The 27,842-nt window shown below is 60.2% G+C and overlaps 1 protein-coding gene across 2 annotated transcripts; it reads left to right on the forward strand.

Annotated features, from left to right (window-relative positions):
• The first annotated feature begins 513 nt into the window (after positions 1–513).
• Positions 514–27,842, forward strand: MFSD4A (major facilitator superfamily domain containing 4A). 2 transcript variants are annotated; one of them, XM_036442135.2, is made up of 10 exons: positions 514–821; positions 11,068–11,266; positions 11,925–12,185; positions 15,255–15,423; positions 15,829–15,944; positions 17,599–17,772; positions 21,399–21,546; positions 24,886–24,956; positions 26,104–26,224; positions 27,526–27,842. In XM_036442135.2, the coding sequence occupies exons 1-10, from the start codon at positions 592–594 to the stop codon at positions 27,582–27,584; spliced, it is 1,548 nt and encodes a 515-aa protein (XP_036298028.1). In that variant the 5' UTR covers positions 514–591; the 3' UTR covers positions 27,585–27,842. The 2 variants fall into 2 exon arrangements, with proteins under 2 accessions (XP_036298028.1, XP_036298029.1); XM_036442136.2 differs by having other exon boundaries at positions 516–821; positions 27,529–27,841.

Genomic DNA, 27,842 nt, shown 5'->3' on the forward strand with positions numbered 1-27,842 from the left:
CTCTCTCATCAGTGTTTCTAACTCTCTATCCCTCTCTCTTCCTCTTTGTAAAAAAATCAATAAAATACACACACACACACACACACACACACACACACACACACACACAGGAGATGATGGTGCCTCCTGTGCAGAGGATGGGAGGCGCTGGCAGACTCTGAATTCCGCCTGCGAAGCCTCTAGTTGGAGAGGGAAGCTGGGGGCTCCCAAGCCCAGGCCCGCTGGCGCCTGGGGAAGGCGCTCTCCTAGCCCCGGGCCTCAGTGTGCCCGGCTCTGCAATGGGCACTCGGGGCCCCTCGGACCCGGGGGCTGCGTAGGTAGCAGACGGGCCCGGGAGCAAGCGGGAGGAGGGCGGGGTGGAGAGCGGCTCCTGGTTGGTCTCCCGACGCGGGGGAGGGAGGGAGGCCGTGGGTGCGGGGAGGATCGCGAGCCGCACCGGACACGGAGCCGCGGCCGCAGACCCGCCCCCGCCCCCGCCCTCCCCTCCCGCGGCCTCCGCCCCTCCCCGGCGCCGGCTCCGGCCGGGCCCTCGGCGGGCGGGCGGGCGGCACTCGGCGCCGCGTTCGGGCAGCAGCAGCCGCCGCCAGGGCCATGGGCTGCGACGGCCGCTTGTCGGGACTGCTCCGCCGCCACCTGCAGCCCACGCTCACCTACTGGAGCGTCTTCTTCAGCTTCGGCCTGTGCATCGCCTTCCTGGGGCCCACGCTGCTGGACCTGCGCTGCCAGACGCACAGCTCGCTCGCCCAGATCTCCTGGGTCTTCTTCTCGCAGCAGCTCTGCCTCCTGCTGGGCAGCGTTCTCGGCGGCGTCTTCAAGAGGACGTGAGTGGGGCCCTGCTCGCCCCTGCCCACCCCTGCTCACCCCTGCCCTGCCCTCCCCTGCCCACCCCTGCCCTGTGCATCCCCGCGACCCCTCTCCCCTCCGCCCGCTGCGCGCCCCCCATGCCTGCACCCACACCAGCTCCCGGAAGACTCTCCCCCGAGCCTGGATTGTTTATTGGCCGCCACTCACCCTGGAGGGGGTCAACCAGCTCTCAGCCGCTCCCCCACCCACACCCGGCAGCGGGGAGAGGGTGATGGAGTTTGTAGGGAGGGTCCCTCCTGCGCGAGTCTGAGGTCCGTCCTCAGCCTCTGCCCCCGAGGACTGGAAGTGAGGTGGAAGGAGCGTGGGAGGGTCCCCTCCAGGCCGGCCAGGTGCCAGAGCCGGCTGAGGCTGGACCGAGCCCCTGGGGCAGCGAACTCTGCCCACGCACGCCAGCAGTTCAGATCAGCTGTCGCGGGTCCCAGGTGGCACAGGCTGAGGGGCCAGCACTGGGGGAAGAGGGCACCTGGAGGCAGAGCCCATTCACCTGCAAGACCTCCTCCCTCCAGGGCCTGTGGGGCAGGGCAGGTGTCCTACCCAGAGCGGGGTAAGGTGGCCCTGTCCCTGTGCCAGGTCCCCTCCGCTCCCTCACCCCGTTCCTCCTCCCTGGCTGGCCTCTGCCCAGCACTGGCCCCGGAGTACCTGGCATGGCCCCAGAGACTTCCTTTTGGGTTTCAGTGAAGAGCTGCAGCCTTCTGCTCCGATTGGATGGGGCTGCCTCCCCGGAGCCCGGTGGGAAGGTAGCAGGATGGCTCTCTGGTGCAGCTGGGAGAGCAGAGCCAAAACGGGGGGTAGATGGCTTGCCAGCCAGAAGCTGCTGGGATATTTTCCTAGTCCCGGTGCGGGCGGCCGCGCGGTTTTCCGAGTTGCAGGGGCTGGAACAGGCCCACAGCCTGGCAGCAGAACCACAGTAGGGCTCCCCCAGAGAAAGCTGGGGGGGCCGTGCTGGGCCCAGGGCTACCCCTTTGGGCTCATTCCTAGAGGAATCCGTGAAGGCAGGTGTTCCTGTCCACCTCGCTTCCAGAGCGGGTGGAGAGGGCACAGGTGTCATACAGATGGGCCCCGCGTTAAGCCACTCAAATGGCAAAACGTTGATCAGTTAGGGAGCAATTAACCCCACTGCGGAATTCTCTTGTAAACGGAAGAATTCTTCTCTTAATAAGTGCCTCTCTTTATGAATACTAATGTTTCTATGGGTTTTGTACAGGATATGGTGTATAGGAGAGCCAGAAAATCTTTAAAAGTGTTAAGATCCATTCTGATTCTGCCTAGAGGTGTGTTTTTTAATTTGCTTTTAGAACTGCATTTGACATACAATATTATATTAGTGTGAGGTGTACAACATAGTGGTTAGGCGTTTATATACATTGTCAACTGATCGCCCTGATAAGTCTCCTACCCATTTGGCACCGTACACAGGCATTAACATATTCTTGACTGCATTCCCTGTGCCGTGTTTTACAGCCTGTGCCTATTCTTATAACTGCAAATTTGTACTTCTTCATGCGTTCATCTTTTTCACCCATCCTCCTCAGCCTCCTTCCCATGTGGCAACCATCAGTTTGTTTTCTGTAACTGTGAGTTTATCTCTGTTTTGCTTGCCTTTGGGGTTTTTTAGATTTCACCTGGTATTTGACTTTTTCTGTCTGACTTATTTCACTTAGCAACGTAGCCTCTCAGTCCATCCAGGTTGTCACAAAAGGCCCGACTTCACTCGTCGTGTGTGGTCGAGTCATTCCGTTTTATTTACGTACCACCACGTTTTTGTTTTTGTTTTTTTAATATATTTTATTGATTTTACACAGAGAGGAATTGAGAGGGACAGAGAGTTAGAAATGTCGATGAGAGAGAAACATCGACCAGCTGCCTCTTGCACACTCCCCACTGGGGATGTGCCCGCAACCAAGGTACATGCCCTTGACCGGAATCGAACCCGGGACCTTTCAGTCCGCAGGCCGACGCTCCATCCACTGAGCCAAACAGGTCCCGGCCGTACCCCCACGTTTTTATCCCCTGGTCTATGGATGGGCACTCGGGCTGTTTCCATAGCGTGGCTATCGTAAATACGGCTGCTGTCCATGGAGGGGTGCATCTGTCTTTTCAAGTTAGCGTTTTCGATTTCTCCTGGGAGTGGAATTGCTGGTCCTAGGGAAGTTCTACTTTTAATTTTTCTGAGGAACCTCCATCCTCTTTGCCAACGTGGCGGCACCAATTTGCAATCCCGCCGATTGTGCCAGGAGGGCTCCCTTTGCTCCATGTCCTTGCCAACACGTGCTTGTTGATTTATTGATGGCAGCCATTGTGACAGGTGTGAGGCGATCTGCCTGGAGTTTCATTAGAGGTCGGTCGAGGTGTTTTTCTGGCTTTGTTCTTGTTTTCTAAGTATTTTGATTTACAAACGCTCCCTTCCTGAGCCAAAAGGGGAACGAGTGTGGTTCTAAACGGCAGGCTGTTGTGCCGGACTTTGTGAAGGGGCAGATACACGTCCAGGTGGGCTGTCTCTTCCTCGCTGGCCCTGCACCTCCCTCAGGTTCCTTACTCAACAGGGGGCTCTGAACAGGCAGCGGGAAGGGTCTTGCAGCAGAAAATCTACTCGCAGAAAAGAAAAACGATCGTGGCACTAATAATAACTTTACTGAGCGCTTACCCAAAGCCAGGCACTACCCTCAGCACCGCACTTGTATCAACTCATTTACCCTTCACAGCAACCCGGAAGCCTTCCACTGTTACCCCCGTTTTGCGGAAGGGAGCCGAGGCACAGAGAGGTTAAGAGACCTGCCCCAGGTCCCCCAGCTGTGAAGAGGCCTAGTCTGGGTGTGAACCCAGGCATTTATTTGTCTCTAGAACCAGATACCGTAAAGCGCCTCTATGAGTAGGTTCTTTTCAACTCTGTGGGGTACAAGGCATAAGTCCCCTGTGCTCCAGCCAGCTCTCCCAGAGCTGACACCCCTGGGAAGGAAACTGTGGGCCTCTGGGCTTCCTGCTGGGGGCAGAGGGGTGGGGGTAGGGCAGGGCGGATGGGATGGGATGGGAGGGAGCGGGTGAAGGGGAGCAGGTCCAAATTCTGGACCTTAGTCCTTCCACCCCCAGGACACAATGTTGGGAAGAACCCTCCCCTTTGGTTCAGAGTGAAGCCGTGGAAACGGAGAGATAGCACAGGCAGGCCTGTCTGTAAATGGCAGTCACCAGCTGGCCGGAGCTGGGCAGCTCATCATGATTCCCCATCCACCCCCTCCCCTGCCCCCAACAAACACAACCTCCACCAGCCCTGAAACCAGCCTCTAAAGCTCGATTCCGCAGGGCCTCCCCGCCTCTCCGTTAAAGTGCTAATGCCCTGCCTGTGCTTTCCAGCTTAAGTGATTACTGGCTTCTGCACAGGCTCCTGCTTGTGTGTGTGTGTGTGTGTGTGTGTGTGTGTGTATATGCGTGTGTGTGTGGGGGGGGGGGCGCGTTGGCTGAACCTTGCAGAGGACCAGCTGTTTCAGAGGAGTGGGGAGATGCAGAGCCTTGGAGAGGAGAGTCCTGGCAGCTTCTTTCTCCGGGATTCCTGCGCAGTTCTGCCTGCGGTTGGCCCCAGACCCAGGGCCAGGGCTGAACAGTTTCTGGATGCCGCTGTAGAGACATGCATTGGAGGGAGTGGGTGTGGAAAGCCTCGGATGCTAGAATGGGTGCAGGGGAGGAGCCTGTGTGCACGCTGTGTGTTCTCTCTCTCGCTCTCGCTCTCGCTCTCCTAGCAGAGAGAGATGTTGAGGAGGCCACACATGCAGGAAAAGAGGGAGAAGGGTGCAAACGAGGGCCAGAAGAATCAGGACTAGACCTCCCGCTGGAGAGCAGGAAATAGTTCACATAAAATGCACAGCCAGCTGGTGGGCAGGGTGTGCAGGTATGTGCTCTGTCAGGCAGGAAGGAGGAGGGGGTATTTGGACAAAAGTTGAGAGTTTCTTTCCTGGTTCCCCGGGGACCTGTCTAACCACCCTGGGCAGTTTAGGAGACCCCGTTATCTGAATGGCATTGGGGTAGGTGAACAGCTTTGCAAGCTTCCTGTCTCCTCCTGGCCGCTCTCCTGGATCAACCCTCCTAACAGAAGCCTATTAAGTGCTTCTCCTCTTTGCCCCAATTCACTATGTCCTTCCTTTCCTCCCTTCCTTCCTTCTCTCCCTCTCTCTTTCCCTCTCCCTCTCCCTCTCTCCCTCCCTCTCTCTTTCCCTCCTTCCCTCCCTCCCTCCCTCCCTTCCTTCCTTCCTTCCTCCTCCCTCTGTCCCTCTGTCCCTCTCTCCTTCTGTCCCGCTCTCCCTCTCCCTCTCCCTCTCTTCCTCCTTCCTTCCTTCCTTCCTTCCTTCCTTCCTTCCTTCCTTCCTTCCTTCTTTCCTTCCTTCTTTCCTTCCTTCCTTCCTTCTTTCCTTCCTTCCTTCCTTCCTTCCTTCCTTCCTTCCTTCCTTCCTTCCTTCCTTCCTTCCTTCCTTCCCCCAATTCCTGCCCTGCGCATGATCCAGCTCCAACTCCCTCCTGCCCTTGCACGGAATCCAGCCTTCTGTGCAAGACGCCCCGGGCCACTCTCAGACCTGCTTCTCCGGGTGCTGGCCCCTGCGGGGACACAGTACACAGCCAGTTCCTCCCTCCGCTCTGGGCCCTGGCTGGTCTCCCGTGGAGAAAGCCTGTGCCTCTTTCGCCAGCGGCTTGTTCACCTGGCGAACCCGGGGTGTCTGGGTCTGTGGTGACAAGGGGCAGTCACTCCCCCAGCCCTGGGGAGCGGGAGGGAGGACAGGCCGTGGACGCCTCCCGGCCTGAGTCCTCCTCGTTGTGAAGCCCAGCAGCCCCTGGGCCGCACGAGGCCAGGTCAAGGTGAGGGATCACGTGTGCCCTCTGGGCGAGGCCGAGCACCTGGTCGACGGGGTCAGCGTCTGCTCAAGGTCACCCAGCACCCTGGCGGGGCTGGCACCTCCGGGAGAGCCACCACCGGGCACGGGGAGGGCCTGGCTCCGCGCCCTCCCTCCCTGTTCTCTCCCACCTTCCCTGCGGAGCTGGTAATGAGTAACTTGGACGTTTCCCAACTTCCTAAGGAGCGCTCCCTCCGCTGCCCACACTGGGCCTGGGCCTGGGGCTCTTCCCAGAACCGGTCTGATTGACCCCCGAACCCGGGACCAGGGGAGGGCAGAGCAATGACTCCACGCGGGCCCTGCCAGGATTGCGAGTCGAGAAACTGGATCCGGGCTCAGCGTCACCCGGCCCTCCTTCCGTGTCGGGCCCGGTTCCTGATCTGTAACATGAGGGAGGCCTCCTGGGCCCTTGTCACTCTAGCTGTCCCCGGACCAGCCTCAGGGCCACCCAGAGGGTGCTGCCGCGGGGACAGCACCCGCCTGTGCCCTCCTGTGGGGCGTGCTGCTCTGGGCCTGGCAGTGCTCTCCAGGGGAGCCCGCAGGGAGGGGGAGCCCACAGGGAGGGGGAGTCCACAGGGAGGGGGAGGCCGCAGGGAGGGGGAGCCCGCGGGGAGGGGGGGCTCGCGGGGAGGGGAGGGGGAGCCCACAGGGAGGGGGAGCCCACGGGGAGGGGGAGGCCGTGGGGAGGGGGAGCCCACGGGGAGGGGGAGCCCACGGGGAGGGGGAGCCCGCGGGGAGGGGGAGCCCGCGGGGAGGGGGGGCCCGCGGGGAGGGGGGCCCGCGGGGAGGGGGAGCCCGCGGGGAGGGGGGGCCCGCGGGGAGGGGGGGCCCGCGGGGAGGGGGAGCCCACAGGGAGGGGGAGCCCGCGGGGAGGGGGGGCCCGCGGGGAGGGGGGGCCCGCGGGGAGGGGGGACCCGAGGGGAGGGGGAGCATGGGGCGGGGGCTGCAGGGCCAGGGGAAGAGCCTGATGAGGGAGCACAGGAGGACGGGCTGGAAGAGCACTGACTGACTGCCCAGCAGCGTCCTGAGGCAGAGCCTGCTGCCCCCGGTGATAGGAGGAGACCGAGGCGCAGAAGCCACGGGTACGGGGCCGCCCCAGGCCGCCCATGCGGAGTGGCAAAGGTGGAGGCCAGGCCAGGCTTCCACTGACTAGTACAGATCCCACCGCACCCGCACTGCCAACGCTGTTTCGACATTTTTATTTTATAATTTTCAATTATCCATCATCCTGGAAGGGGCCATTGACCAAACCATTAAGTGGCCAAGCCAGTTTGTGTATTTCTTTCTGGCTCTAGGGTGTATCTGAGACTCCTTTTTCTTGGCTTAAGGGGGTGGCCAGCAGGGAGCACGGGGGAGAGTGTGGGAGGAGGGGCCAGCAGGGAGCACGGGGGAGAGTGTGGGAGGAGGGGCCAGCAGGGAGCACGGGGGAGAGTGTGGGAGGAGGGTGGCCAGCAGGGAGCACGGGGGAGAGTGTGGGAGGAGGGTGGCCAGCAGGGAGCACGAGGGAGAGTGTGGGAGGAGGGGCCAGCAGGGAGCACAGGGGACAGTGTGGGAGGGGGGGCCAGCAGGGAGCACGGGGAAGAGTGTGGGAGGGGGGGCCAGCAGGGAGCACGGGGGAGAGTGTGGGAGGGGGTGGCCAGCAGGGAGCACGGGGGAGAGTGTGGGAGGGGTGGCCAGCAGGGAGCACGGGGGAGAGTGTGCAGAGCCTGGTCTCGGGCAGCAGGCGGTGCACAGCTCTGGCCGCCAGAACATGAGCCCCAGGGGTCCCTCTCTGTTCCAAAGAAATTGGTTCCGGCTGGTTTGGGAATGCTCAGGAATGGCCCTGCCGACCAGCGGGAGGACCAGCGGGGAGGATGGCAGCTGCCCCATTCTCTGGGAACAGTCTCCATCCCCTCATGCCCAGGAGCCCAGGCCCAGATGGGTCAGCTCACCTCAGCTTCAGCCAGTGGTGACAAGCTCCCACCGCTGCCCAGCAGGGCCAGGCGAGGCAGGCAGGGCACTTCCCGGGCAGGCTCCCCCGCCTCCCCTTCCTGCCCGCCTCTATGCCTCCCTCCTGCCTGTCACTGGGCCTGGGCACAAGAAGCCCCTGTGGGCATCAGGTGTCCTTCTCAAGAATGACAGGGTGAGAGGGTCCAGCCTGGACAGGGCAGCCCGCCGGGCACCAGCCTCCCCCAGCCCCTTTCCTGAGCCCCTGCTGTCTTACTCAGCACCTTCCTGGCATCTCTCTGCCGCCCCCTGCAGTCCCCATCAGCCTCCCAGTCCCCCGTGCTTTCTCCTTTCTCCGCGCCACCATCCTGAGCGCTGGGATGAGACAGGCCTTCTTCAAGCCCTCATCCCATTTCCCAGCCACATTCAGCATCTCCTCAGGCTGAGCACAGTGCCAGGCCCGGGGTCCCACAATGCACAGCGGCAGCGGATGCCTGGTGGGGAGGAGGGGGTGAGGAGGCCAGCAGTGCGCCTGGAGCTCCCAGACACCAGCAGAGGGACCTGGGCTCCTGTTCCAGCGACTGTGGCTGTGACGTTGCTTCCTGAGACCAGCCTCTGCACAGGCTCCCTCATGCTCCCTGCTGGCCACCCCCCACCTGGCTGGGACTGCGGCCCAATGCCAGCCTTCCAGCCACACACACACACACACACACACACACACACAGGCACACACACATGCTTGCATGCCCTCCTCCGTGGACGTGGACCATGGCATGCAAGACCTGGGGTTGAGTCCAGGCTCTGCCAGTTCCTTTCTCAGCCTTTCTCAGCCTCAGTGTACTTTGGGTCAACAATGGCAAAGTCGCCAAAACCAGTTTGGCTCAGTGGATAGAGCATCCGTCTGGGGACTGAAAGGTCCCAGGTTCGATTCCGGTCAAGGGCATGTACGTTGGTTGCGGGCACATCCCCAGTAGTGGGTGTGCAAGAGGCAGCTGGTCAATGTTTCTCTCTCATCGACGTTTCTAGCTCTCTATCCCTCTCTCCTCCTCTCTGAAAAAAATCAATAAAATATATATTTTTTAAAAATGGCCAAGTCTGCCTCCCGGCACGGTCACGTGCAGGTGTCTTGGACTCTAAACAAGCATTAGTCGTTGTCGTGTGAACTTCCTCCAGTGCCCTGGCGCCTTCCTGTCTGGTGACTGAGCCCGGCCGGTCCCTCCACCTGCCCCAGGACAGAGACTGAGCGCTCACTCAGGGCTCCGGGCAGGTGGCCACGGGCCAGCTCTTCGGGGAGCACCTGTACCCGGGCACCTGTGCTTTCCCCGGGTGGCGAGTGAGTGGTGGGGATGTCACCCTGTGTCCTGGGTCAGCGCAGGGGACCTTTGAAGGAGAGAGGGACCCTCTTGGGGTCCCTGAAGTCCGGCCAGCCAGGAGGGGGCAGCATCGGGGCTCCTTGAACATCTGTGCAGGGGAAAGAAGGGGAAGGAGATCTGTTATGAAAGTCCTGCGTTTTTCGTGCCCCATGGGGGCGTGGGCATCTCCTGTGTTGGCATCAGAGGCAGCTGAGCGGCAGCCTCCAGGTTGCTGGAAGCAGAAGCTCAGTGGGCAGCCCAGGCTGCCAGCGCGGGGGGCCATGGAGCAGGGCTGGCGGGGCCGGGGCGGGGGCCGGGCCGGGCGTCCCTGTTCTCCTCACAGCGGCCGGCTGAGCGAGCTTTCCCACGCCCCTCACACCGCGCGGAGTGGGAACAGGAAGGGGTCATGGTCAGTAATCTGGCAGAACAGCCTGGAGACAAGAAAGAGAAAATAACGGACTGCTGCGGCCCACAGAGCCCTCTGATAAAGGGTTTGATCAGAGATGGGCGAGATGAGAGCTGAGCACCAGGGCTCAGAGGCCGGAACCTCCGGGGGAGGTGGCGGCAGGGTCTGGGGGAGCTGCCGTCTCAGGCACATCTCGCGTGCCCTGTGCCTTCCCACGCTCGGCAGCCAGAGGCCGGCAGGGCCTCCCAACGCCTCATAACTCCACAGCTTCTCCCGCCCAGAACCTCCTGCTGCCCCGTCTCCTTCCTCCCCACGTTAGCCTTGCAGGCTGGTCCCAGAAACACGGGGTTTCCTTCCTCCCTCTGAGAGGGGCTGTCGGGCAGGGCGTACTTTATTCTGTGATTCCTGAACGGCAGTCGGCATTCTCCTCGGGTGGCATTCCCTCGTCAGGGCACTCCGTTCTGTGTCCTTTCTGAGACATCTTCTGCGTCCTCTAGTTGTTTTCTCCTACATCCATGCTTCAGGCGGGAAGAGGAGCGAGGAGCACATGTTCTTCATTAACTTATCTTAGTCAGGAGCAATTTCATTTTCTTTCTCTTCATTTGGTAAAAATTGCTCTGGGCCGAAACTGGTTTGGCTCAGTGGATAGAGCACATGTGTCAAACACAAGGCCGCGGGCCAAATCCGTCCCGCCAGGCCTTGCAACGTAGCCCGCACCACGCTGTCATCACTGCACTCCGCTGCGTTTCCATCACAATGACAGTTTATGACTGTTCAGTAAACCATTTGGCCCGCGATTTAGGCTGGATTTTAGATTTTGGCCCCTTCTCTGATTGAGTTCGACACCCCTAGGATAGAGCGTTGGCCTGCGGACGGAAAGGTCCCAGGTTCGATTTTGGTCAGGGGCATGTACCACGGTTGCGGGCACATCCCCAGTAAGGGGTGTGCAAGAGGCAGCTGATGGATGTTTCTCTCTCATCGATGTTTCTAACTCTCTGTCCCTCTCTCTTCCTCTCTGTAAAAAAAAAATCAATAAAAATATTTAAAAATAAAATAAAAATAAAAATTGCTCTGGGGTGCTAAGACCTGGATAGAGCCTTGGGTGCCCCATTCATTCCCTCTCTCATCCATTCATTCCCTCGTGGGGGATAGGCCCTCCACCTGCCTGTGGTGGGCTGCTCCGGGGGATGCCTCTCAGTGGGGGTGCCCACAGAGCCCCCCATCCACATACTTGCCAGATGCAGGGCCCAACAGCTCTGCCCGTCGGGGGTCACCAAATCGCCCCGACACCTCACTGTGGGGCCTTGGGTTCAGGCGATGGTGCTTCATGCATGTGGCCCAGTTCCCTTGAGGTACTCAAACCAGACTCCCCTCTAAGCATTTAAAGGTAAACAATATAGACTCCTTGTTTACTGCTAATAAAATAATAGCAGTCACACTATATTAAGGCCCACTTGTCCCTGCACATCCTCTCCGCAGTACTCCCAACACGGCCCCTGAGGCCTGGGCTCCTTAAACATCTTGCCTGCAAACCCAGAGCCTCTTCCCAGCGCCCCTTCCTTCCACCGCCGCATGGGGGGCCTGCCCCGCTGGCCCCGGGCCCCTCCCTGACCGCGTCCCCCCCCCCCCCCCGATCCCCCCGCAGCCTGGCGCAGTCGCTGTGGGCCCTCTTCGCCTCCTCGCTGACCATCTCCCTGGTGTTCGCCGTCATCCCGCTCTGCCGCGATGTGAAGGTGCTGGCCTCCGTCATGGCGCTGGCCGGCCTGGCCATGGGCTGCATCGACACCGTGGCCAACATGCAGCTGGTGAGGATCTACCAGAAGGACTCGGCCATCTTCCTCCAGGTGAGCCCGCGTGGGCACGAGCTGGGCACGGGGAGGGGCCTGGCCCTCTGTCCGTCCGTCCCTCTCAGCCCCTCTGCCCGGGCCTCGGGTGGTGATGCAGAAGCGGCAGCGGGGGTGCAGTTCAGTGTGACCAGCGGGGCCAGCGGCTCTGGATGTCATAACGGCCCTGCCTGCAGGGTGGTCCCGGGAGTCTGGGCACCAACCAGGGAGTTTGCTGTCCCTGGGAAGTGGCGTGACGGGGCTGTTTGCCTCCTGTCTCCTTCCACTCTCTGCATTTCTTTCTTTCTTTCTTTCTTTCTTTCTTTCTTTCTTTCTTTCTTTCTTCCTTCCTTCCTTCCTTCCTTCCTTCCTTCCTTCCTTCCTTCCTTCCTTCCTTCCTTCCTTTCTTTTAATATACCCTTCCCTTTCCCATATCCCTTCCCTTTGGTGGATGCTAACAGGGGAACAGCCCCCCACTGGGGGTGAAGATTTGGGAAAGGAGGGAGAGCAGCCACTGTCGTCACCATCCCAGGACACACGGCGGCTGGGGAGCTCACTCCCTCTCCTTCCCACGCCCTCGCTCCCCGCTGGGCCGGGCAGGGGCTCCCCGAGGGGACGCAGACGCGGGTGGGGTGTGACGCCTGAGCCATCACCCCCCATCCCACCCCTCCTTCCCCAGGTCCTCCATTTCTTTGTGGGCTTCGGGGCTCTGCTGAGCCCCCTTATCGCCGACCCCTTCCTGTCGGAGAACAGCTGCTTGCCGGCCAACGTCACGGTCAACGTCACCGCCGGCAGCCACCTCTTCCACGCCTCCCGGGTCCTGGGCCAGCACCACGCGGGGGCCCGGCCTGGGGCCAACCAGACGCTCCCCGGGCCGTCCCCGCCGGACGGAGCAGGGACCCGCGTGTCCTACGCCTTCTGGATCATGGCCCTGATCAACGTGAGTGCCCTGGGAGGGGCGGGCGGGGCGGGACTAGCCGTCAGTCACCGCGTGAGCACCAGCCCGTCCCCGCTCCTGCTGGGGGTTTTTCCGATTCTGAGAAACGGGTTGAGGCTGAGAGTGCCCTCGAGAAAGCAAGCGGACGGGGAGAGCTGACCCCCAGGATTTACCTGAGCACAAGGAGGGCTGCAGAAGCTCACCTCTAAGGCCTCCAGGGGGCGCCCTGTGATGTGACTGTAGTTCTCTGGGGAGACAGGGCAGGGCAAGGGTTGGCCCAGTGGAGGCAGGGCCCGCCTGCCAGTCGTCAGGGGAAGGGGACCCGGGGCCAGAGGCTGCAGACCAGGCCGGGCTCTTCTCGGGGCTCCTGAATGGAGACTGACGACCTCCCTGGACTGGGTCAGACACTGAGCCCCTCTGAGGCCCCAGCTCACACCCTCCCCGTCAGCACAGACTGGTCTCTGGCTGGAGACCTCCTCTGCAGCCCTGTGACCCAGGCTGGGTCCTCCCAGGGTAGCCTGGGCTGGGACAGAAGGAGAGGGGGGAGGTCCCCCCACCCCAGCCTCTGGCCTGCTCCGGGGAACTCAGGAGCAGCCCTGGCCTCCCGGTTTGGGCCCAGCAGGGGCTGGGAGTGGGGAGTGTTTCGGTGGCCACTGGCCTGCTGACGGGGGTGGAGTACCTGCGTGGCTCGTCACTCGCCGTAGAGCCTCTCCTGCGCTAAGCGGACTTGTCACCCCCGAGGCGGGCCAGCTGGGTTCCGGCAGGACCGGCGGCTGCCGGCTGCCACTGGGACTCGGGGTGCTGCCGTGCACGTGGCACTGAAAGGGGCTCTTGAGACCGCCGGCCAGGCCCTCTGAGCCTCGGTGTCGCACCGTTACGGCTCAGCGCCCTCATGGGGGCCAGCAAGAGGCCAGGCCAGGCTGGAAGCCCGACTCCTAGTCCAGCCTCCTGCCTGCAGTCACTGCTCAGGGGCCTTCCTCCTCCTCTGCAACCTCCTGTCCTTGGAACAGAATCTTCCCCTCGCCCTCCACTCCTTCCCTCTCCTGCCTGCCCATCACTGCTTGGGAACAACGTGCACGCTGGGCCATGATGTCCGAGGAGACCTGCACAGAGAAGGAGTGGAGTCATGCCAGCCGGGGCTCTGGGGCCAGGAGGCTGGAGGTCCACAAAAGCTGAGGCTTCTCCTGCCCCCCAAAGTGCAGGCTGGAGGCGCTTTGTTTGCTGTGGGGTTTTTGTACATTTTCCATCGGTTTGTGTCTGAAGGTGAACCGCCCACACAGAGGGAATGAGGCTGTGCAAGCGAGCATGTGGGCAATGGTGGTGGGTATGCACGCACACACACACACATGCACACACATGCATGCACACATATATACACGCACACATACATATATACAGGCGCACACACACACACACACACACACACGCTGCCCACCTGGCACTCTCTGATGTCCAAGGTGGCTTCTCCTGCAGAGGCAGTGTGTTCCTGTGGCAATGCCAGGTGTGACATCTCCCCACCACCCGCCTCCCTGGAAGCCCCGCTCGAGTGACCCCTCCGCAGCCGTGTGCCCTGGCCCTCCCTCGGGCATCGGGCCCTCTGCACCCGTGGCCTCCCGTGGGTTCCCGTGTCCCCATCAGACCGGAGGGAGAGCTTCGTCACCCCAGACCCGGCCTCCTGAGGGCGGGAGCTGTCTCCCTCCGTCAGCCCCACTCCGGGGCTCTCACTCTCCGGGCAGAGTCTGACCTTGGACTTGCTTTGGAGGGCGGGGGAGGCAGCCACGGTGCCTGCAGGGAGGAAGGTGCCAGCACAGGCTGGTGTGCAGGTGGCTTGGAACATGCTGGAGCGAGCCGGCCTGGCTGCGGGCTGGGGGAGGCTCGCTCCGCACCAGGCACACTCCCCCCTCCACCCTCCGTCAGCCGGAGGAGCCCGTGGCCTCAGGGAAACCTCCAGAGCCGCCTCTTTCCCAAGAGGAGGAGCTGGTGGGATGCGGCAGCGAGGGCAGAGGCCGGACTGGATGAGGCCCTCCTGGCAGCGGGTGGTTAGACACATGCAGGCACCTGCGGGAGGTGGCAGAGGCTTCTCCGGGCACCTCAGACGGGAGACCCTTCTCCCTGCTCTGCGCGTTCATAACGCCTAAGCGGCCACCGTAACACTGGGTGTGTGTGTGTTGCTTGTGGCAGGCATTGTCATTTTCATTTTTATTTTTTAGAATATATTTTATTGATTTTTTTTTTTTTTACAGAGAAGAAGGGAGAGGGCTAAGAGTTAGAAACATTGATAAGAGAGAAATATTGATCAGCTGCATCCTGCATAGTCTTTACTGGGTATGTGCCTGCAACCCAGGTACATGCCCTTGACTGCAGGCCGACGCTCTATCCACTGAGCCAAACCGGTTAGGGCTGTGGCAGGCATTTTTAAATCAAAAGGAGTCCGAGTCTCTGTTTCCCATTTAGACTCCAAGCCCCTAAGGACAGCCTCTGCCTCAGGGTAAGACATCACCCAGACAACTCCCGAGGTGGCGACGGCGCTGGGCAGAAGCAGGGTGCCCGGGGGGTGGGGGTGGGGGGGTGTCAGCCCTGCTCTTGATGGAATCAGCCGTGTGACCCGCGCTAATGCTCGCTGGGTCTCTGACTCACCTCTCAGGTCTCTTCGAGTTCTAACAGGTTCTGATAACCTTGAGCCTCCTTGGTCCCATCTGGGAAATGGGGATCGTAAACCCCCCCCCCCCCAGCACTGTTTGTAGAGCCGAGATGAACCAAAGCGGCACCTCTCCTGGCCAGCAAAGGCCCCGGGCGCGTCTAAGCTTTGCAGGTGGCACGTACCCGTCTTCTCAGGGAAACAGAGGCAGGTCAGGCTGGGCAGCAGTCCCACCAAACCTGCGCGGGGTCAGGGTCAAGGCTCTCAGGTGGGCGCCCTCGGAAAAGAGCCGTCTTCTCCCAGGACCGCGTGGACTTGTGCCCACGACCGACCGACCAACCGACCGACCGTGCAGGCGGACGCCACGGGCCGGGCGTGGGAAGGGGGGGAGCCTGATGGGAGCACAGCTGGCCTGACCCTCTGCCCACCCCCAGCTCCCGGTGCCCCTGGCCGTGCTGTACCTGCTGTCCAAAGAGCGGCTGCTGACCTGCTGCCCGCAGAGGAGGCCGCTGCTCCTGTCCGCGGACGAGCTCGCCCTGGAGACTCAGCCTCCCGAGAAGGAAGCCGCCTCCTCGCTGCCCCCGAAGGTTCAGGCGCACCCAGGTGGGGGCCCTCACAGACCTTCACGCCACCGCCCCCCACCGAGGCCTCTCCAGGAACCCCGCTCCCTGGGGGTGACGTAGGTCACGGGCGATAGAGGTCAGACAAGGACCTTGGCACCCGTGGTCTCAGGAGGCAGGAGGTGGAGCAGCCTGGCGGAGGGACCCGGGAAGGCAGACTTCCGGCTGCAGCCTCCCTTCTGCCTAGCCTTGCTGTGTGACCTGGGGCCAGTTACTTGACCTCTCTGAGCCTCACGTCCACCGAGGACTGTGAGGTGGACAGGGGCTGATTCTGGCAGGTGGCTGGTTGAAGCTAGAGAAGGCAGGAGGCAGGGAGAGGTCCTCCACGCTGGGCACACAGGGGGCCCAGGCGGGGGCGAGGCTCAGCCCTGCGCTTCTGTCTCATCAGCGCACGAGGACCTGTTCAGCTGCTGCCAGAGGAGGAACTTCAAAGGGGCCCCCTACTCCTTCTTCGCCATCCACGTCACAGCCGCCCTGGTCCTGTTCGTGACCGACGGGATGACGGTGAGCCTGCCCTCGGGGCGGGGGGGGGGGGGCAGCCACCTCCCGGGGACCCTCCGCCCGAGACTCCGATCTGGAGGTGGCAAGAGCAGGAGAGGGGCAGGGAGGTTTCCTGGAAACCTCACCTGGGGTTCAGTCGAACCGAAACTTCAAATAAAAGTTCTGAGGTGACTGTTTCCAGAATCGCTCACAGCCCCTTGGTAGGTACCACGGTCTTCTGTCCCAGCCAGTGGTTTCCATGTTCGTGAACTCTGGAGAGAGGGGCCTGTAGGTTTGCTACTAAGGGCAGGGTACCCCGATTTTTTATTTTATTTTATTTTAAATATATTTTACTGATTTTTTACAGAGAGGAAGAGAGAGGGATAGAGAGTTAGAAACATTGATGAGAGAGAATCATCGATCAGCTGCCTCTTGTACACTCCCCACTGGGGATGTGCCTGCAGCCAAGGTACATGCCCTTGACCGGAATTGAACCTGGGACCTTTCGGTCCACAGGATGACGCTCTATCCACTGAGCCAAAGCGGTTTCGGCTTGATTTTTTTTTTTTTTTAAAGGGGCAGAGCCCTGTTCTGCCAAGCAGGAGTCATGTCAAGTGAACGTGGGGGGCACTCCGCTCCCAGGAACACAATTCGCACCGGGGCTCCCTCGCTCTGTCCCACAAACCAGCCGCAGACAGACCAGGGCCCGGCGGTCCATCCGCCGGGGACCTCTGTCACACTGTGTAATGCCTTTTCCTAGAAATCTCTACGGGTTAGACGACGGGGACGGTGCGAGTGGCTGATTCACGGATGGCCACGGGAGGGGCGCTCCGGGGAGGAACTCCTGGCGGCCGGGGCTGGTGACTTCCACCTCGCGGTGCTGACCTTGCTGGCTAGGAAAGTCGCCCGGGAAAGTCGCTGCTCCGCCGTTCATCTGTAAAATGAGATGCTTGTGCACACACACCCGTTAGCAAACGTCCTTCGGCGAAAAGCTTTCTGAGGAATCGGGACACACAGGACACGCAGTGGGCCCGGATCTGGCCACAGAGCCTCCGCCCTCCCTGGGCCCCGAGGCCACGCAGGTGCCGTCCGGGAGCCGTGGCGCCCGGGGTCTGTCCTCGGCTCCTGCCCGAGTACTGGGTGATCTTGGGCCCTCAGCTAAGGTGATCAGACGTCCCATTTAAAAATATATATATTTTATTGATTTTTCACAGAGAGGAAGAGAGAGGGATAGAAAGTTAGAAACATCAATGAGAGAATCATCCATCAGCTGCCTCTTGCACACCCCCCACTGGGGATGTGCCCGCAACCAGGGTACATGCCCTTGACCAGAATCGAACCTGGGACCTTTCAGTTCGCAGGCCCACGCTCTATCCACTGAGCCAAACCGGTTTCTGCCAGACATCCCATTTTTAACAATTTGTCCCGCGTCCCTCGGCGTTTTAAAAAAGTCCCGATTTTTTGGGAAAAAATTCACACCGGGGCTTTTTTAAAATGCCACGGGACGCGGGACTAATTGTTAAAAATTGGGACTGTCCTGCCAAAAGCGGGACATCTGGTCACCTTACCCTAAGCCTGCCCTTTGTCCGCCCCCACCTGCCCGGCCAGGGCGTCCTGTCCCCGAGGTCTGGCCCGGCCGCACCTCGGGGTGCTCAGCGGGCCCGTCTCCGCACTGCAGGGCGCGTACTCCACCTTCGTGTACAGCTACGCCGTGGAGGAGCCGCTCTCCGTGGGACACAAGACGGCGGGCTACCTCCCCAGCCTCTTCTGGGGCTTCATCACGCTGGGCCAGCTCGTCTCCATCCCCGTCTCCTCCCGCGTGAAGCCGGCCACCATGGTCTTCATCAACCTGGTGAGTGGCCTCTGCGCTTCTCGGAGCCTCAGGAGAACCATCCGCTCCTGGCCCTGCCACGGCGGCCCAGGCCTTCACTCAGGACCGAACGCTGCCCACCGGGTGGGTGTCATGGCGGAGGGAGGGAGATGCTGGTGAAGAGGGATGGAGACGCAGGAGGTGGAGCCTACTCTTGCACCTTAGAGGGGGCACACAGTCTGTTTAAGCCTCCAGGGATGGGAACTCACTCCCTGCCCATGTAGCCCCATCGATGCTCCCTTCCTCCCTCCACCCTCCCCCCATCGGTGCTCCGACGAGGAAGGAGGTGACTCCTGTTGTGTGTGGGTAGGTCACAGCTCACAACCTGGCTGCACAGGAAGAGGTGCTGGCGTGGGTCCCGTGCCCTCCTTGGTGCCCAGCTGGCAGAGCCTTGTGACCAGTGGAAGCCAGAAAAGCCCTGGCCTTCAGAATCGCCCGCCCTGGGCCGGAGCCTGGTGTTTGCATTTTGAAACTCAAGCAGCCAGGCTGGCATGTGGGCCGCCTTCCAGGAACTGGTCTGCCCAGGAGGCGGGAGGTCGGGGCCTGAGGGATGGGTCTTAGCTTTCACCTTGAAATGCATCTCTGCCACCACCTCTGACCGAGGGTCCGGATTCTGGATTCCAGAAAGGTCTCTACCCAAGCTCCTGGGAGGGCCGGACTGCCCTCCGTAACACCCCTGCTCGAGACGAGACACCCGGTCCGTTTTAACCTCCAGGGACTGGAACTCCCTCCCTTCCCACGTAGCCCCTCTCTTGTCAGAAAGTCCTTTCCTGGGTTGGGTTTCTAGCAGAAGGGGGGTTAGGAAATACTGTTGGGGCTACACAGACCGAACGTGATGAGCCTCAAGCAAGGTTTTGGATTTGCCTTGTACGGGTTTACGACCTTCCAGAAGGAAATTTCTGTTCAAGGCAGACGGCGGTTGGGTGGGCCGGCAGAAGCCACGCTCAGGAGATGAGGGTGGGAGGGGGTTGGAGGTGGAGGGGAGAGCATGGCACATACTTCTGAGCGGAAGGGAGTTCTGTTGGGCAGGAGGCAGGGTGGGGTGAGCCTGGTTGTAGGCAGAGCTGAAGGGTTGGGGCCTGTGAAGACACCGTTGTCAGAGAGGAACTGAGGGAAGAGGGCCCTGGTAGGGTGGGGGGGAAGGGGAGGGGGTGGAGAGCAGAGGGGAAGGCAGTGGGGAGGTCAGGGAGCCGCGAGGACATGGTGCCCGGCAGGAGAAGAGGTAGAGAGCAGTGAGGGCACAGGCCCTGCTGGTGGCTGCCCCATAGGCCATGAGGGCAGCTGCGTAGCGAGGAGAGGGCGGGCATCTGGGTCTCAGAGAAGGAAGAACGTCTGAAGCATCCAAGGCACAAGAGGCACGATGGTGAAAGCTCACGCACAGTGAAGGTTTTTATTTTTATTTTTTAAATGTATATATTTTATTGATTTTTTACAGAGAGGAAGGGAGAGGGATAGAGAGTTAGAAACATCGATGAGAGAGAAACATCGATCGGCTGCCTCCTGCACACCCTCTACTGGGGATGTACCCGCAACCAAGGCACATGCCCTTGACCAGAATGGAACCTGGGACCCTTGAGTCCGCAGGCCGACACTCTATCCACTGAGCCACACCAGTTAGAGCAGAGTGAAGGTTTTTAAAAGGGAGAATCGGATTCTCGGGCCCCCCCTCCAGAGTTCCTGGATTGCGAGAGGGCACAGGCCAGGCCTAGGGACCCCACTGGTGCATGATTGATGCTGGGGAGGGACCAGGGAGGGCTCCAGGGTATGGCTGGCCTGTCTTGCTCAGTCTCAATTGGCCAGACCTCAGCAGCATGCTAACCTACTGGTCAGAGCGTCTGCCCCCTGGTGGTCAGTGCACATCACAGCGAGCGGTTGGGCTGCCTTAGCATAACATTAGCATATTACACTTTGATTGGTTGAATGAACGACCAGACACTTAGCATGTTAGGCTTTCATTATATTGGATCTTACTTTATAGAAACAGATGCACTCACCCAGGAGAATGTTACCTCGGCACTCTGGGGCTTGTAGAAGGCCCGTGTCTCCTGAGACATTAGGAAAAGCTCACACAGACTCTGGGGGTGACACCTGTCTAAGCTTCGCCCTTGAAGAGCCCCGTGTCAGCTTTGTGCCCTGCTGCTTCTTGGTGAGGCTGTGTGGCCCCTTGCAGAGCAGGAGGCGAGGGATCAGATGGCTACTCTACTCTGAGGCCCAACAGAGGGCACTTACACCTGGGCCTTCTGGCTGCAAATCGCTGCTGCCTGGGCTTCCTCCCATATGCTTTTCTAAAAAAAAATTAAAACAAACAAACAAACAAATAAATAAATAAAATGTTTTTCTTGATTTCAGAGAGAGAGGAAGGGTGAGGGATAGAGAGATAGAAACATCTGTCAGCTCCATCAGCTGACTCCTGCATGCCTGAGCCCACAATCTGGGCACGTGCCCTGACCGGGAACCCAGTTGGTGACCTCCTGGTGCCCGGGCTGATGCTCAACCACTGAGCCACACCAGCTGAGCCCAGATGCACTTTGCATAGAAAACAATCAACATTGATGAACACATTTTTTATTTTTTAAAATATATTTTTATTGATTTCAGAGAGGAAGGGAGAGGGGGGAGAGAGATAGACACATCCATGATGAGAGAGAATCATTGATCGGCTGCCTCCTGCATGGCCGAGCCAACAACCCGGGCATGTGACCACAACGGGAATGGAACCTGGGACCCTTCAGTCCACAGGCCGATGCTCTATCCACTGAGCCAAACCAGCCAGGGCGACACACACATTTTTAAAAGAAATTTTTGAAGGGTTGTTTTACCAAAAACATTCCCATGGGGCAGTCCTCTGACTGAACTAGGAGGATTGCTGGCCCCCTAGCGCATCGCAGGGGCTACCATCTGCCCCTGGAGTCTGAGCCGAATCTGGGGGGAGCCACCCTGGGCTGCTGCAGCCGCTGGGCCTCTGTGGGCGTCCTGCCGGGACTCCTGGGCGCGGGGGACCCTGCAGCCACCACCGCCTCTCCTGCTTCCTCTGCGAACTTGGGGCCTTTAAGGTAAGGTGACCAGACGTCCAGCTTTTGGCGGGACAGTCCCAATTCTTAACAATTTGTCTTGCGTCCAGCAGTGTTTTAAAAAAAGTCCTGATTTTTTCCAAAAATCGGGACTTTTTTAAAGCGCCTCGGGACACGGGACAAATTGTTAAAAATCGGGACATCTGATCACCTTACTTTAAGGAAGAAGCAGTTCCTCCTAGTGAGGAGTGGGGGACCCCTGCCTCCAGCCAGGAGGCACAGAGCTCATGACTTGGAGTTCCCTGTGCTGACACACAGGGCCCTGGGGACAGTCAGGGCCCCTCAACAAGCACTTCTTGGGTGTAGGCAGTAGGCCATTTGTTGGCGATGGCTGGGTGGGCTCACCTTCTCCCGGCCTCACATTCTCTGGGCTCTGTTGGCAGCTGGGACCACGGCAGGTGCAGTCCCCATTTCTTCCACCGGGTGGCACACTAAGGCCTCCCTGTCCAGGTCAGGAGACCGACTCCTCCAGGTGGCTCCTCTGATGGACACTCCGTGCTTCCCAGTCTCTGATCACCTCTGTCCCCGCCGTGACAGGTCGGTGCAGTGGTGACGCACCTGGTGCTCCTCGCCTTCTCCTACAATGTCGTCTTCCTGTTCGCGGGCACAGCCTGCCTGGGCCTGTTCCTCAGCAGCACCTTCCCCAGCACGCTGGCCTACACGGAGGACATCCTGCAGTACCGAGGTGAGCGTGCACGCGTGCAGGGTGAGCGCAGGGTGGGCTGCTCCTTCCCGTCCCTCCCCCCCATCTTCTGTGATGGTGGGAACAGGCTCAGCAGGGGGCTGCTCTGATCCAGAGGGCTCCCCTTTTCAACATGGTACCTCAGTGTGTGATTTCAGGCCTCAGAGGAGCAGCACGCTTCTCTTGCCCACTTCCTTTCCCCCGTAGTGATCTCTCCTGACCCCCCAGCTGGCATTGTGTGGAACATGCGTGGACATTCCACAGCACAGGAGCCGCAGCCCGGGAGAGGGGTCTGACACGTGCCCCCCGCTTGTCCCGTGGCTGCTGCCCCACACAGAGCACTGGAGCAGCGCCCACCGCTGCTGGGGGTGGTGACGCAGCCTCTCTGATGTAGAAACCTCAAGTTCTCGTCACTCGTTTCCTGCTCGTTCTGTGACCCCTCAAACGCTGGTAGCGAAAATCGTTGGAAACTAGTTGTGTGTTGAACAGGTAACATTACCGTTAGAACAGCGGTCAACAACCGGGATGGTCCGCGGACCACTGTGGTCCGGGAGGTCCGAAAGGCTGGCGACTGCTGCTTTAGAAGGGCCTGGAGATGCCCTAGGCCCGTGGTCGGCAAACTCATGAGTCCACAGAGCCAAATATCAACAGTGCAACAACAGTGCAACAATTGAAATTTATTTTGAGCGCCACATTTTTTAAACTTAGACTTCTAACACACTTCTTCAAAATAGACTCGCCCCAGGCCGTGGTATTTTGTGGAAGAGCCACACTCAAGGGGCCAAAGAGCCGCATGTGGCTCGCGAGCCGCAGTTTGCCGACCACTGCCCTAGACTCTAGGCCTGGAGTGTCGGAAAAGCAGCATTCAAGACGGATGGTTTCTTTTGAGGAGGAAGGGGGGAAATTGGTGTAGTGGGGGGGGGGGGGGTCAGAGCCATTAGAGCTACTAGTACATGGCCATGAGATGATCCTTGAAATCTAAGGATAATCCCCCAAACCTCAAGCGAGTAAACGAAGTCAGGAAATAATGGTGATGCAGGTCACACACTGCATCCCACAGAGTGTTACATGATCGGCAAGGGCTAGAGTTGAACAGTAATAACAGTAGGTCCAGTGGTTGGTTCTGCCTGCAAACGATCCCTCAGACCCATCTTCTCTTCCTCTCTCCCCACCCTGCCTTGGCTCGGGCCTTCGTCACTTGCCTGCTAGGACGAAGCACCCAGCTTTCCCCGGATCTGGTCGCCTCCTTCGCTGCCTTGGCTTGTCTCCTGGCCTTCACCTTGGCCCCCATCAGAGGTTCTCCGTGCCTGTTCCCCATCAGAATCACCTGGGGCACTTGTTACACAGCCCAGCACCTGGGCTGCCTCTCCTCCGGGTCTGATGCCATTGGTCGGGAGCCAGGGCGGGGATGGGGGGGGGGGGGGGGGGCTCACACAGCCGGCCCAGAGCTGCCTCCACAAGCCGGCCCTGACCTTGGCGTCTTCCCGTGGAGCTCTCTTCCTTTCCCGCCTTCTCCCACCCTTCTCTCCCTTGGAGCTGGCATTCCCTGGCACATGAACCTTCTGCATGAAAAACCTCTCGACTCTGACTCCATCCCTCCCGGAAGCTTCCTTGATCCCCACGGAAAGGTACCCCCTCCCCTGTCCCTGCTTCTCACGTTGGATCCCCTCAAGGCTTCTGCACCTGGCTATCTGCATCTTCTTCCTGACAGCACACTCCCCGGGGCACCGGCCGGGCGAGGGCTGTGAGGTCAGCAGACCTGAGTACCCTTCCGGCCTTCCTCTCTCTGGCTTTGTGGCCTGCTATGACTCGATTCCCTTCCCCTCCGAGCCTCAGTCTCCTCCTCTGGAAAGTGGGGGTGCCAAGACTTCGCTGTGCGGATGGTTTGCGCATTAGAGGGACCGTGACGCTCTGGATTTAGCAGCTTGACTGGCTCCCAGGGGCCCAATATCTATGTTAACTCCCTTCATCAGTGCTCATCACAGTACCTGATGCAACTGGGAGGTTTTGAATGAATGGAACAGGCATGAGTGGGATTCAGAGAAGGGAGTGGCCAGTGGTAAATCTCGATGTGGCCTCCTGGGAGAGATGGGACTGAGCTGGCCGGGTATTTGGAAAGGCAGAAGGAAAAAGGAAAGGCATTCTGGGGAGGGGTGGGGCAGGGCGGGGACGTGGCCAGTGTGAGAGAAAACGCAGAGACAGGGAGGAGACTGCTTTATTCAGAAACACCGTCTTCATCCGTAGGCCACAGCGCATGCAGCAGTGATGCATCCACTGCACTAACAGCCAAGGCACATCCTCTCGGGGGCTTGACCCCAGTGGGTGAGGCTGGGCAGGGAGATGCTGGTGAAGGGTGGAGACCCAGGAGGGGTGCGAGGACATGAGAGGGATGAGGGGGCTGAGGGAGCACAGAGGAGCAGCGGCTCACCCAGGCTGAGGGATGGGAGGAGGAGAGAACAGAAGGAAATCCAGGCAGGACTGGAAGCTGAGCAGGAGTTTGCCGGGGGGGGGGGGGGGGGAGTGCACATGAGGGACCAGGGGGTGAGTGTGAGTGAGCAGGCAGGTGCGAAGCTGATGGATCCTCCTGGCCGGAGAGCAGCCTGCCAGCAGGGGTGAGAGGAGTCTGGCTCTCCACAGGCACAGGCTGTAAAGGGCCCTGGGAGCCCCGGCTGGCACCCGGGCTCCGTCCTGAGGCCGGCTGGAGGGTGTAAGCAGAGCGCTGGCCTGGCTCCGGGGCTGCTCTGTCCAGGACTGTGCTAAGCACTCCATGGCTCACCCTGGAGTGACCCACACAGCACCCTGTGGTGCCCATTTCACAGAAGGGAACCGAGGCCCAGAAAAGGGAGGGAACTGGCCTCAGGTCACGGCGCTGCAGGGACACGGCGGGGCGTGATGTATCCACTGCACTAACAGCCAAGGCATGTCAGTGTTACTGACTCTGAAGTGTGGGCTCTGAACGTCGGTGCCAGGCTGGCGAGCGGTGCGCTGGCCAGGGCAGTGCCAGGACACCATTCTGCCCAGAGTGGAGGGGCCTGGGGTCAGGAGGTCCTTGTGGAAAGGTGGATGGCGGGCTGATTGGGAAGGGCCCCGAATGCCAGGCTAAGCGACTTGGAATTTCCCAAGAAGACAAGGAACAGTTGAAGGTCTCAGAACACGGGTCCTAATGCCAGCAGGACCTGAGCATCCCAAAGCCCAGTTGGGAGCTCAAGTCTGAGGGAACCCTAGGAACGGCAGGTCCTCCTGGGCAGCCGTGCTGCTCTTCGGCCCTTCCCCCCAAAACCACCCGGGTCAGGCCGGCCGCCTTCTGTCTCCCGACTTGTTCCCGCTAAACCTCTTTTCTAGGCTGTGCGACCACAGTGCTGGTGACAGGGGCGGGACTGGGCGAGATGTCCCTCCAGATGCTGGTTGGCTGGGTAAGTGGAAAGCTCTGGGGGGGATGGGGGAGAACAGGAGCACTTGGGGTGCGCTCCTTCAGGCAGGTGGGAAGGCAAACAGGGCACACGCGGTGTGACCTGTCCCCGCTGCTGAGCCAGCCCTGGAAGCTGAGCCTCCACACGGGGAACCTGGAGCTGGGAAGGGATGCAAGCGTCCAACACAAACACAAGTCCTGTCTGGGAGCGGGGCCAGGGGGCCCCGTGGGAGCACTTAGCTCCCGGGCCTGGGATAGGCCGAGCCGCAGAGTTCTTTGTCCGTTGCTTCTCCACTGGCCACTCCCTCCGCCTGCCTCCCGGAGCCTCGGGCCACCTGCAGAGGGCCGGGCTTTCCTGCCCACACCCTGCGCCCGCCCTGGCCCCGGCCGGCTTTCCAGTTCTTGTCCCACCCCCACCGGGCATGTGCTCTCCAGGGGAAATGAGCCTGCTGTTTACTGAGGACTGGAGTGTAGACACTGCCACCCCTTTCTGCAGCGGAGCATACTGTAGCCCAGGTCAACTAAGCAGCTCTTCTCGGTCCTCACCCTTCTAGGGACTGTCCGGACGACTCCCAACCCAGGTCTTTCCGTCTCCAGAGTCCCCTCCTCACTGCTCCCCTGCCCGCTGCCCTGGCCTGCTGGGTGGGGAGGAGCTGCATGGCCCAGGGCCCTGTGTGTGTGCAAACAGGGAGACTTGGATGGGCTTCCGTGTGGAAGCTACCGAGGAAATGTGCTAATTGCTGAAGTTGGTGGTGGGTCCATGGGCATTCCATGTGCAGCTTTGACACGTGTGTGTGTGTATCCCCGTGTGTCTGTGTATCCTCTGCAAAGTTCTGGTCAGGCCTTGTAGGGAGAGGAACCCTGAGTGCCTGGTGGTGTAAGGAAGAGAGGGACGTTTTCAGAAGGTTCCAGGCACAGGGCTGAGAGGGACGCCGGGTCCCCGGGTCCGACCCCGGCTGCAGAGCAGGAGTTCCGTCTCCTCCAGAAACATGACCTGGAGACGAGAGGCCAACACGTTTCTGCGGCCCACGTTCCTGTCCGCTGGGGTGGCGTCCTCGGCGTGGCCAGAAAGCCTGCCAAGGGCCGCTCCCGCCCATGCATCTCCGCGTGAGGCCCTGACGCCCGCGCCTCTGTGCCTTCCCCTTTGGCAGGTGTTCCAGGCGCGGGGCAGCTACAGCTTCCTGGTCTGCGGTGTGATCTTTGCCTGCTTGGCTTTCGCCTTCTACATCTTGCTCCTGTTTTTCCACAGGATGCACCCTGGACTCCCATCAGGTAGGGAAGAGGCTGTTTCCACACAAGGGGAGGAAGCGGAGCAGGGGAGGACGTGGGAGGGAGATGTCTGGCCCTCAGCACGCCACCAGGGCTGTTCGGTTCCAAGAAAAATGCAAGGAAATGTTTGCTTTTCCCCCCGCTTCCTCTCCCCTCTTCCTGCTTTGCCGGGCGATTGTCTGCGCTGCGCTCTCAGGCCAGGAGCGCCAAGGAGGGGCTGGCTCACGGTTTCTCTGCCAGGAGAGGGGCATGGACGTGACCTTGGCTTCCTGCATCCCACGGGCCTCACGACCGTGGGCCAGGACTCGCCCGGCCTGCACGGGACCCCGAGAGGCAGAGCCTGCCTCCTTGGCTGGAACTCAGCCCAATTGGCCCTCTCTCTGCAGTTTAGGATTTTGACTCGAGTCCAAATCCTTTTGTCAAAAAGAAGTGCTCAGGCCAAGGGACAAAGAAAAGCTCCTCAGGACAGGCACACCGAACAGTCTCCCGGCCGCAGGACCCGGATGGGGGAATCCCAAGGCTATTTTTGTTGCCTGAGCCCTCCCCTGCCTTCCCGCCCAAGCTCCCTACATCTGCTTCAGCCGTGCACAAAGCCAGGTCTTAAGAGCCCTCGTCCTCCCCATGAAAAGCTAAGTCTGGAGGGTCAGGCAGCCACAGCCCCCTCTCAGCAGGTGGGCACGTGCCCGCCGTAAGCAATCAGTGTAAAGCCGAGGAGAGCAAAGGGGTCCCCCAGTCAGCTCTAATGACAGTCGTGCTGTGAGGTGCCCGGTACCAGCGGCCATCTGGTCCAGCACCCAGCACAGAGCCCTCCCTTTAGGCCCCACGTTCAAGCTGTGTTTGCTGAATGTGCAATGAGTAACACCTCACTAATTCCCTAATCAAGGGAGACAAAAAGAAAGACATAGTCCCTAAGCTCCAGGCACTAGTCTCCACAAACTGCCTCCACCTACAGCTGCCAGAACCAGTGAGTCTAACTTTTCCACCCGATTCACTAAGGCACATATGTCAAACACAAGGCCCGCGGGCCAAATCCGTCCCACCAGGCCTTGCAATGTGGCCCGCACCGCGCTGTCATCACTGCACTCCGCTGCGTTTCCATCACAATGACAGTTTATGACTGTTCAGTAAACCATTCGGCCCGCGATTTAGGCTGGATTTTAGATTTTGGCCCCTTCTCTGATTGAGTTTGACACCCCTACAACTAAGGAGCCATGAGCAGCAGAGACGCCCAGGCTGGGGAAGCTCTCAGAACCGGCGCCGGCTGCAGCTCCGACAGAGCCGCCTGGTTTTTATTGTTGTTGTTTCAGTTCCTCCCCAGGACAGACTACATGGGACGGAAAGCGCCGAGCACTACCAGAGATAGAAGTGGGGGAAAGAGGCAGGCCAAGACCTCCAGCCTCTTGAGCACCAGCAGAGACCAAAGCGTGGAAGAAAGCTGGGTGGAAGCGGAGGCAATCGGCCCCCCAGGAGCCTCGGGTCAGGTCTTCTCCACAAATACCGGCTTAGAGGAGATAAAATCGAGTCCTGGTATCGGGGTGCTCCCTGGGCAAATCATTAGGACTCTACCCGGCTCTTCCGGTGACTCTCCTCCTCCCTGGGGACACGTGCTCAGAGCTGTCCG

Source organism: Pipistrellus kuhlii, unplaced genomic scaffold, assembly GCF_014108245.1.
Source record: "Pipistrellus kuhlii isolate mPipKuh1 unplaced genomic scaffold, mPipKuh1.p scaffold_m20_p_18, whole genome shotgun sequence".
Taxonomy (NCBI): Eukaryota; Metazoa; Chordata; class Mammalia; order Chiroptera; family Vespertilionidae; genus Pipistrellus; species Pipistrellus kuhlii.

What these genes read in the sequence shown, in the direction of transcription:
- MFSD4A (XM_036442135.2), top strand. Translation starts at nt 592, where the DNA reads ATGGGCTGCGACGGCCGCTTGTCGGGACTGCTCCGCCGCCACCTGCAG. An exon ending in GGCGGCGTCTTCAAGAGGAC is followed by an intron (nt 822 to 11,067) that starts GTGAGTGGGGCC and finishes ATCCCCCCGCAG; the next exon opens with CCTGGCGCAGTCGCTGTGGG. An exon ending in TCGTGACCGACGGGATGACG is followed by an intron (nt 15,945 to 17,598) that starts GTGAGCCTGCCC and finishes TCCGCACTGCAG; the next exon opens with GGCGCGTACTCCACCTTCGT.